General features: G+C 34.5%; 1 protein-coding gene across 1 annotated transcript in view; it reads left to right on the top strand.

Moving 5' to 3' along the window:
• The window catches only part of LOC115418311 (complement factor H-like), a 49,628-nt gene extending 34,863 nt beyond the window's left edge, over positions 1 to 14,765 (top strand). Inside the window, 6 exon segments of the mRNA XM_030132730.1 lie at positions 2,590 to 2,695; positions 2,830 to 2,906; positions 4,157 to 4,348; positions 6,993 to 7,181; positions 12,233 to 12,412; positions 14,509 to 14,765. Coding sequence (XP_029988590.1) covers positions 2,590 to 2,695; positions 2,830 to 2,906; positions 4,157 to 4,348; positions 6,993 to 7,181; positions 12,233 to 12,412; positions 14,509 to 14,735 — 971 coding nt within the window. The 3' untranslated portion in view covers positions 14,736 to 14,765.
• Positions 14,766 to 18,512: the final 3,747 nt, after the last annotated feature.

Genomic DNA, 18,512 nt, shown 5'->3' with positions numbered 1-18,512 from the left:
TACTGTGATTACCATTGTGTGTCTGTTTTTACTGCTATTACAAAAAATCCTTGTCATTCTCTTTTGATATGTTCTTCCAGTATGTGCAAACATTTATGATAATTAGTACAGAATTTTTAAAGAATATGCTGACAAATGACAAAATATATACACAGGTTTACATTTTTTATTGCATCATCAAAGCTACAGATGTTTATATGATGTCATGTATATAGTTTCGAAGTGACACATGTTCATTCTTTTAAAAATTAGCATTTTTTTTTTGGTTTTCGGCAACTTACTGAAGATGAAAAACAATCCCTGTTGATATTTCTTGGATTTCTTTTGTTTTGTAGAAGTTGTAGATGCTTGTCAGCCTTATCATGGTACAAGAATCTGCTGTTTTTTATTGTAACCAAACTTCAATCTCTTTCCTAAATCAAATGTTTATACAAGACTCATGTTGCCCTTTGGAAGGTATAGATTGAAACAAAATCAGGTTCACGCGCCTGTTTTTAGCAACGATTCTGTTTGTTCTGCAACTCACAAAATACTTCAAACTAAATTTCTTGCAATTGTCAAAGTCAGCTTTATTGTCAGTTTCTGCCATCGGCCTATGTGCATCACATACAAAAAGCTGAAACTGCAAGACTCTAAGGCCCCACGGTGCAAAGTAAACATAGAAGAAAGTAGAAAAGCACTCAGAGCGCAGACCTTCCTGAAAATGTCATCAAAATCCATCCATAACTTTGAGTTATCTTGCTAACAGACAGACAAACAAATCCCAATGAAAACATAACCACCACCGGGTCCTTGGCGGAGGTAAAAATATCAAAAAGTATCCAAACATAAAATAGACTATACCTATAACCTATAAATACTAAACAATATAACTATAGACACAGAAAATTGTATTGTATCACATTGTAGAAGCTAATGATTTTTTTTTTTTTTTTAATATACACTGAACAAAAATATAAACGCACCACTTTTGTTTTTGCTCCCATTTTTCATGAGCTGAACTCAAAGATCTAAAACTTTTTCTATGTACACAAAAGGCCTATTTCTCTCAAATATTGTTCATAAATTTGTCTAAATCTGTGTTAGTGAGCACTTCTCCTTTGTCATTTGCTGAGATAATCCATCCACCTCACAGGTGTGGCATATCAAGATGCTGATTAGACAGCAGGATTATTGCACAGGTGTGACTTAGGCTGGCCACAATAAAAGGCCACTCTAAAATGTGCAGTTTTACTGTATTGGGTGGTCCAGGGGGGTCAGAAAACCAGTCAGTATTTGGTGTGACCACCATTTTCCTCGCACAGTCTTCTTCATGAATTCTTTGAAACAGCTTTGGAGATGTCTTATGGTAGAGAAATGAACATTCAATTCACAGGCAAGAGCTCTGGTGGAGATTCCTGAAGTCAGCATGCCAATTGCATATTCCCTCAAAACTTGTGACATCTGTGGTATTGTGCTGTGTGATAAAACTGCACATTTTGGAGTGGCCTTTTATTGTGGCCAGCCTAAGGCACACCTGTGCAAAAATCATGCTGTCTAATCAGCATCTTGATATGCCACACCTGTGAGGTGGATGGATTATCTCAGCAAAGAAGAAGTGTTCACTAACACAAATTTAGACAGATTTGTGAACAATGTTTGAGAGAAATAAACCTTGTGTGTACACAGAAAAAGTTTTAGATCTTTGAGTTCAGCTCATGAAAAATGGGAGCAAAAACAAAAGTGGTGCGTTTATATTTTTGTTCAGTGTAGATAGCTAGATGGATGGACAGACTATTTATCGCAAACTGGGAAACTGTAGTGAAGTAGCAGCATGACAAACAGCAAAAATACAATATAAGAATAAAAATAAGAATACAAGAGCAAACACACTATACATACTAAATTTGAAGAATTAAAAAACAAGGTTTGATAATATTTATGCACTTGGGTGCGATACAACAATGCACTCCCTGATGCATTTTGTAAAGACGCTACTGCAGTTTTATGCTGTAGTTGTGAGTCCTTCAACACTAGAACTTTCAAGGATCACTATAAGAATGAAATCTCCAATAGATAAAATCAGAAGCATCAAAAATCAGTGTTGGTCCAAACTGTTGAGAAAACAAGTGTAGTTAATCTTTCACCACTTCCTTTTTTTTTTTTTTATTATTTAACAGTTTGTTCAGACCTGCCAAAAGTCCAAAATGGTCACGTAACAGAGGAGACCAGAAAAACTGCGTACCAAGGAGGAGACGTGATACGTTTCGACTGTGACATTGGTTATATATCAGGTCCAACCATTACATATGTATGTTCAGATGGAACCTGGTTGTCAGTGCGTTCGGGAAGGTGTTATTGTGAGTTACATACTTTTATTTTATACTCAATATTTTGTGTAACAGATCTTGTACAGTTACAAATAATCGCACCAAACTAAAGCTGATACTTACACTGTGCATGCTAACATTTTTAATAAATTTGCCTTGTCAGCGTAAAATCTCAAATATAATCAGATTGTGGTACTTCATCATTGCATGCAAATATGTATTACTAAAAAAAAACACCTACTGAGATGGTGATCAACTTTTTTTTTTCTTCTTTTCTCAGTGAAACCCTGCGTACTTCCTGATGATACGCCCAATGGTTATTATGAAATAACCGTTGGCGCTGACTTTGTTTTTGGAGCAACTATCAAATACTTTTGTAATGAAGGGTAGGTGGATGTAAAGTAATTCTTCGCAACAGACTCCCCTCCAAGTATTTTGGGTAGTGTATAAGAAAATGAGTTGACTGATGGAGGTACAGTTTATCTCACCATGCAAATCTTTATCACACTGGTTTTTGCAGGTATCAAATGATAAGTAAGGAAAGTACTCGAACTTGTGGCCTGGAAGGATGGTCGAATCATTTGCCAATATGTGAACGTAAGTGTTCATGACAACAAAACAGCAAAATACTTAACCAATAAAGACCCAGTGGTACATTTGGGGCAGTTCCCAGATGGATTTTTTTTCCCTATATTTACCCTTTCTTAAGTGATATATAACCATCTACTGTAATAGCATCATCTTTATTTTAAGTTTCCTCAGTGTAAATCATGTATTTTCCTATATTTGATTCACTGATCGTGTAGATGACCATTAAAGCTGAGAGTAAATGTAACTGGTGGTGTTGGACTCTGCATTGTGTTTTTTAAGGACAAGACCTACATGTACAACTTTGGAGGCAGTCTCCATTTATTGTTTTTTCGCTCCTGACAAAAGTAGTATGGACAACAAAACCTCTGGGCAGCGACCCCCATAAAACATGCCCCTGCAGAAACCAAATGATTCAAAAATGTGTTTCAGCACATCATAAGCACCTCATACAGTTTGAACTAGCCAGTTCATTTAAAAATTTAATTAGCAGAGGCTAAACCAGAAATTTCCCCCAACTGCACGGCTGCTTACCACTCCCATAGAGATCAGGAACAAAAGGGAAGAGGTAAAGGCGTGAAAACTGTAGTTATAGCGAACAGTGTCACACTGTAAATTACTTGTTGGGGAACAGACTCAAATTAAGAGTTCCACATACTGACTCGGAGGCCCATAATCTCAGGTATAAACCAAAATGAATGAAAAGAAAATGAATAGATTTTGTGTAATTGTAACAAACAATACACAATATCACCTGCATAACCCAGATTGCTGCGAAATAACTGACCCTGTTACATAAATTCAAAGGTTACTTGATCAAATCAGGGGAAAAAAATGAGGGAAAAGTCACTTTTGCAGCAAAAATATCACAAACTAAACATAAAAGTCTCCATCCACTGTCATTGATCAAACTCCATGGGTTTTACTGGTGAATCAATGTTGTAGAAGATGACAGTGTTTCCATGGTAACTACGGAGCCTCTGAACGTCTGAAAGGGTCATATCTGATGACCATGAAAAGATGACAAACTATATTTTACACCAATTATTTACATGAATTGATAGGATTAGTGGATCAACATGTATTAAACAGTTTAGATCAGTAGATGGAGTCTTTATGGGTTAAATTGTACTTATATTAATCTTTGAATTTAATGTTATTCTCTATTGCAGCCAAACTTTACAGTTTCAGCTGATAACATGAGTATGTTTCTACAGATTTTTTTCCTGTGACTTCACTGTGTGTTTTTGTTTACTCAGCTTTGAGTTGTGACCCCCCACCAACAGATGTAAACGTTACAGTACACGGTTTACCAGAAAATGAAGGTGCCATTCTTCCTGATCGCTTCCTCACATTTAGCTGCAATCATCCTGGGATGCGTCTGAACGGAAGCTCAAGGCTAATATGTGGAACGGATGGAAAGTGGGATCATGACTTCCCCTCTTGTGAAGGTAAAGCGTAATGTCTGTTATAAAATATGGTACAGTAATGACTGAGCAGACAAATCCACAAGGCGGACCATTCTTCCTATTTAATAATATTCACAAGCCACCACGAAAACCTAATTTATAACCTCATTGTGTCTGGATTATGTGTTCTGGTGCTCTGGTTTCCCCCACCATTAAAAACAGGTAGAATATAGGTTAATCCAGCTTTTCTCAAACTGTGGGACATCTATTTATTTTCCTGTACACGTAGCAGAACTCATTACAGTGACAGACAAGTCTACTGTCATGGTGATCTCTCACTTGACTTGACAAAAAGTGCAGGTTTGGAGAATAGACAAACATTTTACTGAGGTGAAAAAAACATTTCAATTTTCCACAATTTGTATAGTTTGCACTTCATTATTTTACGAATTCGTGCAATGGAAATCAGGCTTGTCACTCTTAAAATAATCATTTTTGTTAACAAATATGTACCGGTAGTTAAATATGTACCTAAAAAAGAATCCAGCTTTATTGTTATTATTACAACAAGATAATTGCACATTTTAATTGGGTAAAAGCATTATCTTGGAGCGGTCGCAATGAGTTTATTTGTATTGTTCAAGCAAAAAGTTTTGTTTCATTTTTTTCCCCATTGTTTTTATTGCAATTTTTGTTTTTCATTCAACAAAACAAATAGCGTCTTCAAAGACCAGACAACAAAAACATACGCGACATGCATGCTCTTACATGAGAAATGAAAATATAGCGTGATACAGTGTACAGGAGTCACATTTATGAATATCATTTAAGTGCACAACAGTCCTTTTAATAGGGTGGAACAGAGGTCTGGTCAGATATTGTCCAAAAATGGGCACCACACTATGTAGAACTGATCTACATGAGCCCCTTTTGCACAGCACTTCTGCTCTGTGAATATTTCCCCTTTAGTCCGGAACGACGTTTGTGTAAACAAAATTATGGAATCTTTTGGTCCCACCTCTGTCACAGCTCTGGAGGTAGTAACAGAGCCATGATAAAAGTGGAATTATGATTCTGGAACGCTATGTAAAAGGAATGCCTCTTGTTCCACAACCAAGTTGTGATGTTTTGATGACGTATTGTGTGTGCGACCCTCACACCGGGGGGGATTTATAAGTGAGCATGGGCTGTGTACAGTAAACAAACATACAATGCGACCAGAAAGATGTTGAACTTGGAAGATGCAGAGATCTGCGAGCTATTGTCACTTCGGGCGGAGGACTCTATCCATGCTAACATCTGTGGAATGGTAAAAGACAGGCTGACTCTGGAGAGGTTAGCAACACCGCTATGCTCTGGGTATGCTCCGACGCGCAAGTTATACGTCACATTATACGCTGTGCTGCATCACCGCCCCTTTGATTCCAGAACGCAGGTCTGCTGTGCAAAAGTCCAGCCTGTCTCACCTCTGTTACTGCTTTGGCTTCACTGTGGAAATCAGTCAGTGGTGGCAAAAAGGTGGGATCACCAACTCACCTTTTTTCCAGGATCTCGGTGTAAAAGTGGCTATTTGTCATGTATAATTTTGGGAAGATATCACTGGTCTACAATTTTTTTAGAAATGATTTGCTTCAGAGATTAAATGTGCTAAATGTTACGTATTTTAATAAGATTAATTGGAAAATAAATGACAAGTGCCAGTTTGCTGATGTTTTCAAGGTATATGATTAAGTGTTATTACACATACATATTGGTTTATGTACATTCATGTAATAGTTTTATAAATCTTCCACTAAATAGAACCTGTAAAGTGAATGTATTCTAATGTGCAGACAGTGTTTTGAAGTAGATCTTGTAGCTCTGAGACAAATATTCCTTTTGAGTCAAACCCATTCTCTCGTTAATTCTTGAATTTCACATTTTGACCCAAGGCTGTATCTTGGAAAGTTCAGCCAACCAGCATTTTTTACTTGATTTTTCTTTATCAGTGACTCTCATGTGGTAAAATTTCATTACTTTTATTCTGGAAGCATTTTCCTTGTAGACCAGTGTATTCAAGGGGGATCAGTTCAAAAATATTTTGCGCCACCCACAGACAGGAGTCTTGTCACTGACCCACTGCAAAAGAATATTTTTCCGAGCTGCAAACATTAGAATATTAAACAGTCTTTTGGCAGCTGCTGTTGTCATATATTTACTTGGAAGACCCAGGATCAGGAACATGGAGTCCTTTTCTGTATCAGTATGAAAAATTCTCTCCATTTCACATATAATTTCAACCCAGTATCTTTAAAGTTCATGACAAGACCAGAAACGATGAGTTATGGTTCCCACATCCGTTTTACACTTGAAACACAGAGGGGAAACTGCAAAAGAGAATGGTTATAATAATACTGATGTTTCTGTCAATAAAAGTTACATTTGAACCATTACCATTTTGTTGGGGTTGTGAGGATACCCAGAAATTTTTCATCCTCCAAAGGGGCCAAACAGAAAAGATTTGAAAACATCTGGGTTAATTTATGGGTTCATACTCCTGTTAGTTTTCTTGACCATGATGCCAATGAAGCTCTGGAGTGGAGGCGACATCATTTCAACAATAAACCAATCACACACACAACAGTCCAAGTAAATGGCTTAGTCGAGCTACAATGTTTTGTTTTAATTATCTCCTTTTTTTTTCCAGATGTCACTTGTGAACTTCCTCGGATACCCCGACATCTTGTCATAAAGGAACTACCACCAGCAAATGAAACAATGAAGGTGGGACACAGGCTGGAGTTTTGGTGCGATACTGAGAATCCATCACAGGGGACGAGGGAGATTACATGTCTACAAAGTGGACAGTGGAGTGGCAATTTTCCCACTTGTTCTGGTACGTTCATTACCACAAAGACACAGAAAGAATTTATCTGTCCTTGGTCTTCATTTTTTGTAGCACTATGAACACATCAACTTCAGATTCAGTAAATGCTCATAACTTTAAAAAAAAAAAAAGTGTGTAAATAACCAAGATAAACGTAACGATTGTAAATATGTATATAGTGTGTATAGTTTTATTAATTATTAATATTATTTCATATTGCTTTTTGCAAATGACTATGTAATTATTATTAACATCGACTTGCGCCACAGACGTCGACAAACCAGCTTTTCTGTTAATGCCCTAGTGTGAACCATTTTAGTGAAAATACAGAATACAAAAAAGGGGAATGCAGCAAGGTTTCTTACATCATTTCAAAAACAAAGCTGGATTTTGGATTTCCGTATTAATCCAGAAGAATAACACCCCTGATATATAAACCAACTCAACAGCAGTAAACCAGATAAAAACATATATAAACCAGATAAAAACATATAAGCCAGCTCAGCAGCAGTAAACCAGATAAAAACATATATAAACCAGATAAAAACATATAAGCCAGCTCAGCAGCAGTAAACCAGATAAAAACATATATAAACCAGATAAAAACATAAGCCAGCTCAGCAGCAGTAAACCAGATAAAAACAAATATAAACCAGATAAAAACATATAAGACAGCTCAGCAGCAGTAAACCAGATAAAAACATATATAAACCAGAAAAAAACATATAAACCAAATAAAAAACATATAAACTAGATAAAAACATATAAACCAGCTCAGCAGCAGTAAACCAGATAAAAACATATATAAACTAGATAAAAACATTTAAGCCAGCTCAGCAGCAGTAAACCAGATAAAAACATATATAAACTAGATAAAAACATTTAAGCCAGCTCAGCAGCAGTAAACCAGATAAAAACATATATAAACTAGATAAAAACATTTAAGCCAGCTCAGCAGCAGTAAACCAGATAAAAACATATATAAACTAGATAAAAACATTTAAGCCAGCTCAGCAGCAGTAAACCAGATAACATATATAAGCCAGATAAAAAAAACATATATAAACCAGATAAAAACATAAGCCAGCTCAGCAGCAGTAAACCAGATAAAAACAAATATAAACCAGATAAAAACATATAAGCCAGCTCAGCAGCAGTAAACCAGATAAAAACAAATATAAACCAGATAAAAACATATAAGCCAGCTCAGCAGCAGTAAACCAGATAAAAACATATATAAACCAGAAAAAAACATATAAACCAGATAAAAACATATAAACTAGATAAAAACATATAAACCAGCTCAGCAGCAGTAAACCAGATAAAAACATATATAAACTAGATAAAAACATTTAAGCCAGCTCAGCAGCAGTAAACCAGATAAAAACATATATAAACTAGATAAAAACATTTAAGCCAGCTCAGCAGCAGTAAACCAGATAAAAACATATATAAACTAGATAAAAACATTTAAGCCAGCTCAGCAGCAGTAAACCAGATAAAAACATATATAAACTAGATAAAAACATATAAGCCAGCTCAGCAGCAGTAAACCAGATAACATATATAAGCCAGATAAAAAAAACATATATAAACCAGATAAAAACATAAGCCAGCTCAGCAGCAGTAAACCAGATAAAAACAAATATAAACCAGATAAAAACATATAAGCCAGCTCAGCAGCAGTAAACCAGATAACATATATAAGCCAGATAAAAAAAACATATATAAACCAGATAAAAACATAAGCCAGCTCAGCAGCAGTAAACCAGATAAAAACAAATATAAACCAGATAAAAACATATAAGCCAGCTCAGCAGCAGTAAACCAGATAAAAACAAATATAAACCAGATAAAAACATATAAGCCAGCTCAGCAGCAGTAAACCAGATAAAAACATATATAAACCAGAAAAAAACATAAACCAGATAAAAAACATATATAAACTAGATAAAAACATATAAACCAGCTCAGCAGCAGTAAACCAGATAAAAACATATATAAACTAGATAAAAACATATAAGCCAGCTCAGCAGCAGTAAACCAGATAAAAACATATATAAACCAGAAAAAAACATATAAACCAGATAAAAAACATATATAAACTAGATAAAAACATTTAAGCCAGCTCAGCAGCAGTAAACCAGATAAAAACATATATAAACTAGATAAAAACATATAAGCCAGCTCAGCAGCAGTAAACCAGATAAAAACATATATAAACTAGATAAAAACATATAAGCCAGCTCAGCAGCAGTAAACCAGATAACATATATAAGCCAGATAAAAAAACATATATAAACCAGATAAAAACATAAGCCAGCTCAGCAGCAGTAAACCAGATAAAAACATATATAAACCAGATCAGCAGCAGTAAACCAGATAAAAACATAAAAACCAGAAAAAAAACATATATAAACTAGATTTTTAAAAAAAAAAACATATATAAACCAGATTAAAAAAAATATATAAACCAGATAAAAAAAAAACATATATAAACCAGATAAAAAAAAAAACATAAGCCAGCTCAGCAGCAGTAAACCAGATAAAAACATATGTAAACCAGATAAAAACATATAAACCAGAAGAAAAAAAACATACAGTATATAAACCAGCTCAGCAGCAGTAAAACAGATAGAAACATGTATAAACCAGATGAGCAGCAGAAAACCAGACGCTTTAGTAGATATCTCACAGTACAATCATCTCCAGTACCATTATTAGCCAACTTTGCTTCGTTTCAATTCAGTTAGCTGTAGCTAGTAACAAACAGTTTTTAACATTATAAAAGGGCACATACCTCTATAATTGTGTTTCTTGTCTACCTCCTCTTTTCTGTGCTTCAAAATTACACCGCTGAGAGCTTGGACGTCCTTTTCATGGTGTTACGACTCCTTTGATAGTATGAGAAAGGAGAAATCATCATGATAATCCCAGTGAAGATGGAGTCAGTGTGTGTGTGAATCAAGTGAAAAAGGTTTATTGAACAAAAAAAAGAAAAAAAAATACCAACAAAGGATCACTAATGTGGAGGAGGAAGGGACAGAGTGGTTGTGCCAGCCAGAATCTGATAAATTCAATAAAACTGTGCCTAATCGGATTCTAACCTTGATAACAGAACTCAAACAAAAACCTGACCTAAAAAAAAAGAACTTAACCAAAAATAAATACAGAAGAAGCACCAACCCTATAACCTGATGTGTGTAAACAATGATGAACTACATGAAGGAACACATGTACAGGGTGCTCCAACTTACCTGTTTCCACAACCTCACTCCACAAATTAACTCCCAGTGTATGACATGTTTAACACCACAAACAGCAGCTCCAACAGGCAGAAAGAAACAGAGGATGTTCACTGCAGACGTGGTCCTTTTATATGAGACTCATGCATAGGATTGGCCACAGCCCATTCCACAGGTGCAGGCCGATCAGTCTGATTGACACCTGGAGAGCAGACAGAGCAGGGGAGAGAAAGGACCAGGAGGGAAAAACACACCCACAAACACACCTGCACTTTATCCCTGCCTGGCACCTAACAATGGTGATCACTTCAGCCTGTACCTGGTTAATGCTGTCATTCTGCTCTGTCTCTCATTCCCACATATGCGCAGTGAACACCGGGACAGAGAGAGTTCACCTGAGAAATTACAGGGGGGTTGTTGTTTTGTTTTTGTTTTTTTCTTTTTTATTTCTTCATTCTTAAGACAGTCAGAGAGAAATTATCATGTCATCAGTAGTAGGATTTCATTATTTACTTACTTACTTATTTATTTATTTATTAATGCTGTTACACCCCGGCCTAGGGGTTCACCAGGGCGAACATAATGTGCTCACTTTTTGTCCCCTCCCAGCTCCCAAGCACACAAGTCAGTCAAAACTAAGGTTCACAATATTTATTTTTACACAATTAAAGGAGGATTAGGGGAGGGCGCAGCTAAAACAACAAACAAAATTCTTCTTCAGAGTTCAAAACTAAATTACCTAATCCAAAATAAATGCAGGAAATAAAATACAGAAAATTAACCTAAACTCCCTATAAAAAAAAAAAAAAAAAAACAGGAGAAAACATGAAAATAAAAGAGCTGACCTCCCCTACCAGAAAAAGGAACGATTTACAAAAACTCTATTTAAAGCTATCTACAAATACGAATTGTCACACGAAAGCACGAAGACTGACGATCATACATAGGAACACAGCTAGAAGCTGGCAGCAGACAAGGAGAGAGAGAGCTGGAGGCTCCAGTGCCATTTAAATATGGTGATCCATCTGGCTCCACCAATGCACTTCCTCCTGCAAGGGAAACAAAAAAACACAGCACCCCTACAGGGCTGGGGGGAGAACACACACACTATACAGAAACATATATACATATAAACACAAATAGACAAATTATGACCCACACATGGGGTCGCCTGGAATTCAAATGGGGTGAAATTTCTAGTAATTGATTATTATTATTAATAATAATAATAATAATAATAATAATAATAATAATAATAATAATAATAAAAACTTACTAATAAAAAATATATGGTGAGTTGACAGAGACAATCCCAAAACATAACAGACATACCAAACTGTGAAGCTGAAACTGAAGCACTGTGGTACTGTTTATCTGTCAAATGTTCATTGTGGTCAGTTTCAGATGCTGCAGCTCTTTCATAATTCATAATTTGAGTTACTGTTTGTTTAGTGTTAATTGTCAGCCTTGTAAATATAAGCTGGACTGACTGTACATATCCTGACCAAGGAAAATCAAATTCTCCCTTTGTGCAGTAATCTACACCTGGCTTTTCTACCTCCGTCCATAATAATATACATTATATAGACTAAATGTCGTCTAAAATTAACGTTTATTTGCACATAGTATAGCAAACTATTACATGATCAAAATCTAATTAATTTTAGCAAAAAAATGTCTCTGTTTTGAATGTTTGGGGTCGCCAGAAATTCAGAAAAGGTTGGGAACCACTGGTCTATATGGTCTATGCCAAGAGCCGGTGTTCTTCTGCCACTGCACCACTGTAAAGCCTAAACTATACTCTTGTCTTTTCAGGTACTTTGGACTGTGGAACCCCACCACACCTTACAGACGGCGACATAAAGGGTACTGTCCGTTCCACCTACAAACATGGTGAAAGAGTAGAATATATGTGTCAGAATGTTTACAAGATGGAGGGAGGGCCTTACAAAACCTGCCGTGACAGTGAATGGATTGGAGACATAAGATGCATCCGTAAGTTACACTTCACTTTATATTTCATATCAGTACATTTACAGCCAGATTGCAGATATCAGAAATTGTTAACAAACAAAATAGAATAAAAGGTGCACAAGCTCTCAAAAACAATTGTGCCGAAGTAAAAAAATAATTAAAAAAAAAAACCTCAACTTACAATTTTGTTTTGCAGAGTATTAAGTTCAATCCAAATTCCAAAGTGGATTGGGATGCTGAGTTAAATATAAATAAAATTAGAGCGCAGAACCCATATTTTGTTTACAATAGAAAAGAAAACTGTTAAAACTAAGAAAATCTACCATTTTAAAGGTGGGGTGTGAGATGTTTTCCTGGAACATCTTTTACTATATTGCTTAAAATCCCCTTCACACCCCGATTACAACCAATTAATTTAATGCTCTAACACAAAAATGTTTTAAAAATGGCACAAATGGCAGTTGAGTTTGATAGACATATCACCGTTCAATCATTTCGATTGGACGCTTAAAATGATTGGATGGTGTTTTTTCAGTCCTGTCCGTTCCACAGGTGACTAAATTTTTTATTTTTGTGTTAGAGCATTTATTTAAGTGGTTGTAATCAGGGTGTGAAGGGGATTTTAAGCAATTTAGAGAAAAAATGCTCCACGAAAACATCTTGCACCCCACTTTTAAGAGATAAATATCGTCATTTTTGACACTGATTGCAACAACATGTCTTATAAAATTTGGACAGGGACATGTTCATTGCATTATTTATTCAATATTTAGCAAAAATAAATGCATTATTTTTATATAGACCTATATAGACAATGGACCCTCTTTACTTTAGTCTAGAGCAGGGGTGGGCTACATGTGGCTCTGGGGCCACATTTGGCTGTTGGACCCTTTTCAAGTGGCTCCTTGTGGCTTTGTCAAAAAATATAGAGAAATGAAAAACACTTTTTTTTTTCCACACATTTTGCTATTATTGTTGCAACCATAAAGTCATTCTAATGTTAATGCAGTGTTAAAAATGGAAACTACACTCCAAATAAATAAAAAAAATAGTAATAGTGGTAGTGATAGTCGACTATTTTTTACTTTATGATGCTGAAGGTATTCGTCTTTATTCTCCAATTCAACTACAGCCTTCACATACCAGTGGATTTTTGCCGCAAAACACAATAATAACAAATATCCAAATTTTCTTTAGTGTAGTTCATGGTTATTATCGTTAACGAAAACTAACGAAATGACGAAAACTAGAATTGAAAAAACATTTTCGTTAGCTAAAATGAATAAAAACTATAATTAAAAGAAAAAACGATAACTGAAACTGTATTGTGTGCTTATAAAACTAACTAAAACATATAAAAATTATGGATTAAATTCCCTTCGTTTTTGTCTTTGTCAGTGTTGGATTGATACGAAAGGAATTTATTTCGCTCTAGCAATTTTAGCTAGCGGCACCATACGGTACTTTACGGTCCGTCACTTCTTGTCACTTGTCGTTTAGAGTCGTCTTCTGGCCCCCACTCTACCTGGAAACATGGAGACTAAAGTTGGGACAAAGCAGCAGAGTCCTGTCTGGGATTTATCTGAATATGACAGCAAGGAAGATAAAAGATATGACAAAACTAAAATTAATACTAAAACTAAACTAAAACTAAGCATTTAGAAAAAAATGAAAACTAATAAAAACTAGCAAACCTTCTCTAAAAACGTATTAAAACTAACTGAATTAGAGAAAAAAAAGTCAAAACTAAATAAAACTAAACTAATGAAAAATCCAAAACTATTATAACCTTGGTGTAGTTCTGTAATATTTAATATACATTCAGTGACCGCTGTGTGTAAATACCACATTCATTCATGCAATACTAAAGTAATCATCAAAATCATTCAAATGCCTTATTCACTTTGGCTAATCTGGCAGAATGCATTATAAATGACATTTAATTGCAAAAATTTAAAACATTTTAAAGCACACATTCCCAACACTACTTGTGATCTTCATCTTAACTGAATTTGTGATGTTATTATAACTAAATGCAGAAACTAAGTCAAATCTAATGAAGTGTGGTGATAAATGTGTTGATAACTGTGCTTTTTTTTTTCTCTTATTTCTTACAGAACCCTGCACTGTGAATAGAGCGCTCATGGAGAGTCATAATATTAAGTTTAAATACAGACGTGATAATAAACTATATGCACCACATGGTGACAGAATCACATTTTCATGCGTCGCAGGAACAAGACATGATGGTCTTCTGGACATGGTTCAGTTTTGTAATGAGGGTGTGATGAATTTGCCCACTTGCCTTTCATCATTTCAAGTAGAAATAATAAACAGAAAATGACAGAAATGTAAATAATTGGCAAGAGCATAGAGTTAGACTTGCTATTTTCGGTAACACTTTATCATAAGTACACACTATGAAGCATTAGTTAAGCATTAACAAATACTGAATTCATCATTTATAAAGCATATTTCTGACATGAATACTCAATAATATATGGTTTATAAGCACAGTTATAAAGGTTTTACTCATCATTAATAAGCTCATCCACAATGTGCTTAATGAGTGTGTTTTCATACTTTATAAATTATGGATTCAGAATCAGATTAAAAAAATCTTGGACCAAACAATAAGAGTGTGACAAGATGTGTTACTATTAATTAAAGGTTAGTTGTTTTTCAAAGGAAATGTACAGATTATTTTCAAGATAAACGTCATTTCTCACAAGTTTAGGCATCATTTGTATCCAGTAAAGTTGTAAATAAAGCAACATATGGCTTCATTTCAGTGTGTCTGTCATTTCCATGTGGATGCTGGAGGAAACAGTCAATTAGAAAGACTATTTTCATCCTCAGATTTCAGAAAAATGTAATATTAACATTAAGGAAATGGATGGTTCTTGGTCTCTGGTAACATTGAAGCTTCATAAAAACTAGAAAACTGTCAGGAATGCATAATAATGGAGAAGCTTGGGGACTGAAGAAATAATAATTATGAACAATTACAATACAGAACAAACAAATATCAACAAATTCTTTAATTTCTATTCGACTTTCCACTAGTGGATTTCAATGGGGTGGAAAATTCAGAGCTAACTGATGAACAGATCTTTTATAACTATGTCAGATATGCTTTAAAAAAAAAAAAAAAAGGACCAAACAATAAGAGTGAGACAAGATGTGTTACTATTAATTAAAGGTTAGTTGTTTTTCAAAGGAAATGTACAGATGATTTTCAAGATAAACATCATTTCTCACAAGTTTAGGCATCATTTGTATCTGATAAAATTGTAAATAAAGCAACATATGTAATTTCCATGTGGATGCTGGAGGAAATAGTCAATTAGAAAGACTATTTTCATCCTCAGATTTCAGAAAAATGTAATATTAACATTAAGGAAATAGATGGTTCTTGGTCTCTGGTAACATTAAAGCTTCATAAAAACTAGAAAACTGTCAGGAACGCATAATAATGGAGAAGCTTGGGGACTGAAGAAATAATAATTACGAACAATTACAATACAGAACAAACAAATATCAACAAATTCTTCTTTAATTTCTATTCGACCTTCTGCTAGTGGATTTTAATTGGGTGGAAAATTCAGAGCTAACTGATGAACAGATCTTTTATAACTGTCAGACATGCTTTAAAAAAAAAAAAAAGGACCAAACAATAAGAGTGAGACAAGATGTGTTACTATTAATTAAAGGTTAGTTGTTTTTCAAAGGAAATGTACGGATGATTTTCAAGATAAACATCATTTCTCACAAGTTTAGGCATCATTTGTATCTGATAAAGTTGTAAATAAAGCAACATATGTAATTTCCATGTGGATGCTGGAGGAAATAGTCAATTAGAAAGACTATTTTTATCCTCAGATTTCAGAAAAACGTAATATTAACATTGAGCAAATGGATAGTTCTTGGTCTCTGGTAACATTGAAGCTTCATAAAAACTAGAAAACTGTCAGGAACGCATAATAATGGAGAAGCTTGGGGACTGAAGAAATAATAATTACGAACAATTACAATACAGAACAAACAAATATCAACAAATTCTTCTTTAATTTCTATTTGACTTTCCACTAGTGGATTTTAATGGGGTGGAAAATTCAGAGCTAACTGATGAACAGATCTTTTATAACTGTCAGACATGCTTTAAAAAAAAAAAAAAAGGACCAAACAATAAGAGTGTGACAAGATGCGTTACTATCATTTCTCACAAGTTTAAGCATCATATATATCCAATAAAGTTGTAAATAAAGTAACATATGGCTTCATTTCAGTGTGTCTGTCATTTCCATGTGGATACTGGAGGAAATAGTCAATTAGAAAGACTATTTTTATCCTCAGATTTCAGAAAAACATTATATTAACATTGAGCAAATGGGTGGTTCTTGGTCTCTGGTAACATTGTCGCCTTGGTTTTCATGTTGTTGTGCTGAGTGCATGTACATCCTGCTTGATGAGAGTGTTGTGGGAAATTGTGGCGCTTTGTTTTTATGTTGTTAATGACCCCAGGAAGAGTAGCTGCTGTGGTGTGCAGCAGCTAATGGGGGTCAAAACTAATAAATAAATAAATAAATAAACATTGTAGCCTCATAATAACTAGAAAACTGTCAGGAATACATAATAATGAAGCTTGGGGACTGAAGAAATAATAATTATTAACAATTACAATACAGAGCAAATATCAACCAATGATTAAATTCTTTAATATCTATTTGACCTTCCACTAGTGGATTTTAATGGGGTGGAAAATTCAGAGCTAAGTGATGAATAGATCTTTTATAACTGTCAGATTTTTTTTAAAAAAATTTTTAAAAAATAGGACTAATCATTAAGAGTGTGACAAGATCGGTAACTATGGATTAAAGTTTAGTTGTTTTTCAAAGGAAAGGTATGGATGATTTTCAAGATAAACACCATTTCTTAAAAGTAAAGCTATCATTTGTATCCAGTAAAGTTGTAAATATTTCTGTGTCAGTTCGCATGTTCTCCCCACATCTGTGTGGGTTCTCCAGGATCCTCCTACTGTCCAAAGGTATGCACTTTAATACATTAATGGGTCACTCTAAATTCCCTATAGCAGTGGTTCTCAACCTTTTTTCAGTGATGTTCCCCTTGTGAAATATTTTTTCAGCCAAGTACCCCCTTACCAGCGCAAAGCATTTTTGGTTGAAAAAAATGACTTAAAACAGAGTGCTGTGCCATCAGTGTCTGATTTATTAAACTTTGGAACTCCATTTGTAGTTGTCTCTCTTGAACTATTTGGAAATAAAAAGATAGAACTAAAAGAAATAATTAACTTAATTATAAATAAAGATTTGGGCACATAAAAATAATTATCAACATAAAGTGTCCTCCTTTGGGATCATAGTAAAGATCTGCTCTCAAAAAGAATTGCGCTTCAACCACGACTCCACTGTTTGAGTTTTCAAGTGATTGACAGGTGATGCTAGGTGGCATATGACAGATTGGGTCGAACCATTCTGGTATGGAGGAGACTCTGGGTTTTTAGGATGAAATTGAATAGCCTACTGAATATAAAATTCATTTTATGAACTTATATATTTTCCTGAAATATTTAATTAATTTAATAGTTATTTTTAAAGGATTTTTGCATGGATGCTACTTTTTAAATATATTTTAAAATCTCCTGTACCCCCTGGAGTGCCTTCACATACCCCTATTTGAGAACCACTGCCCTATAGGATCAAATGTACGAGTTAATGGTTGTTCATCAGTTTATGTCAGCCCTGTGATCAGCTGTTGATGTGGGTTCTTACAGGTTTGTACAAATTAAATGTAAGACTTTTTAAGACCGCTTAGAAAAAAATTCACTACTCATTTCACAGCCGATTTCACAGCCATACTGGCAAAAATTTTTGACTCCTACAATTTAGGAAAATGTATTTATTTCTTCACACTGTTCTGAGTCATTTCTCATTGGGGGCTGCAAAGTTAGCAATAATTGGTTCCTAATTTAATATTAACAGAGTGGACTAACTATATTTTCTTTGCAGCTTGGACATTTACCAGACATATTTAAACATAATACAGCCCCCAAGTTTATGGAAATATAATTTCAAACCTACAATATTAAACTAAATACCTT

This window comes from Sphaeramia orbicularis, chromosome 4 (genome assembly GCF_902148855.1).
Source record: "Sphaeramia orbicularis chromosome 4, fSphaOr1.1, whole genome shotgun sequence".
In the NCBI taxonomy this organism is placed as follows: domain Eukaryota; kingdom Metazoa; phylum Chordata; class Actinopteri; order Kurtiformes; family Apogonidae; genus Sphaeramia; species Sphaeramia orbicularis.
This window is presented reverse-complemented; position numbering and strand designations above follow the sequence as displayed.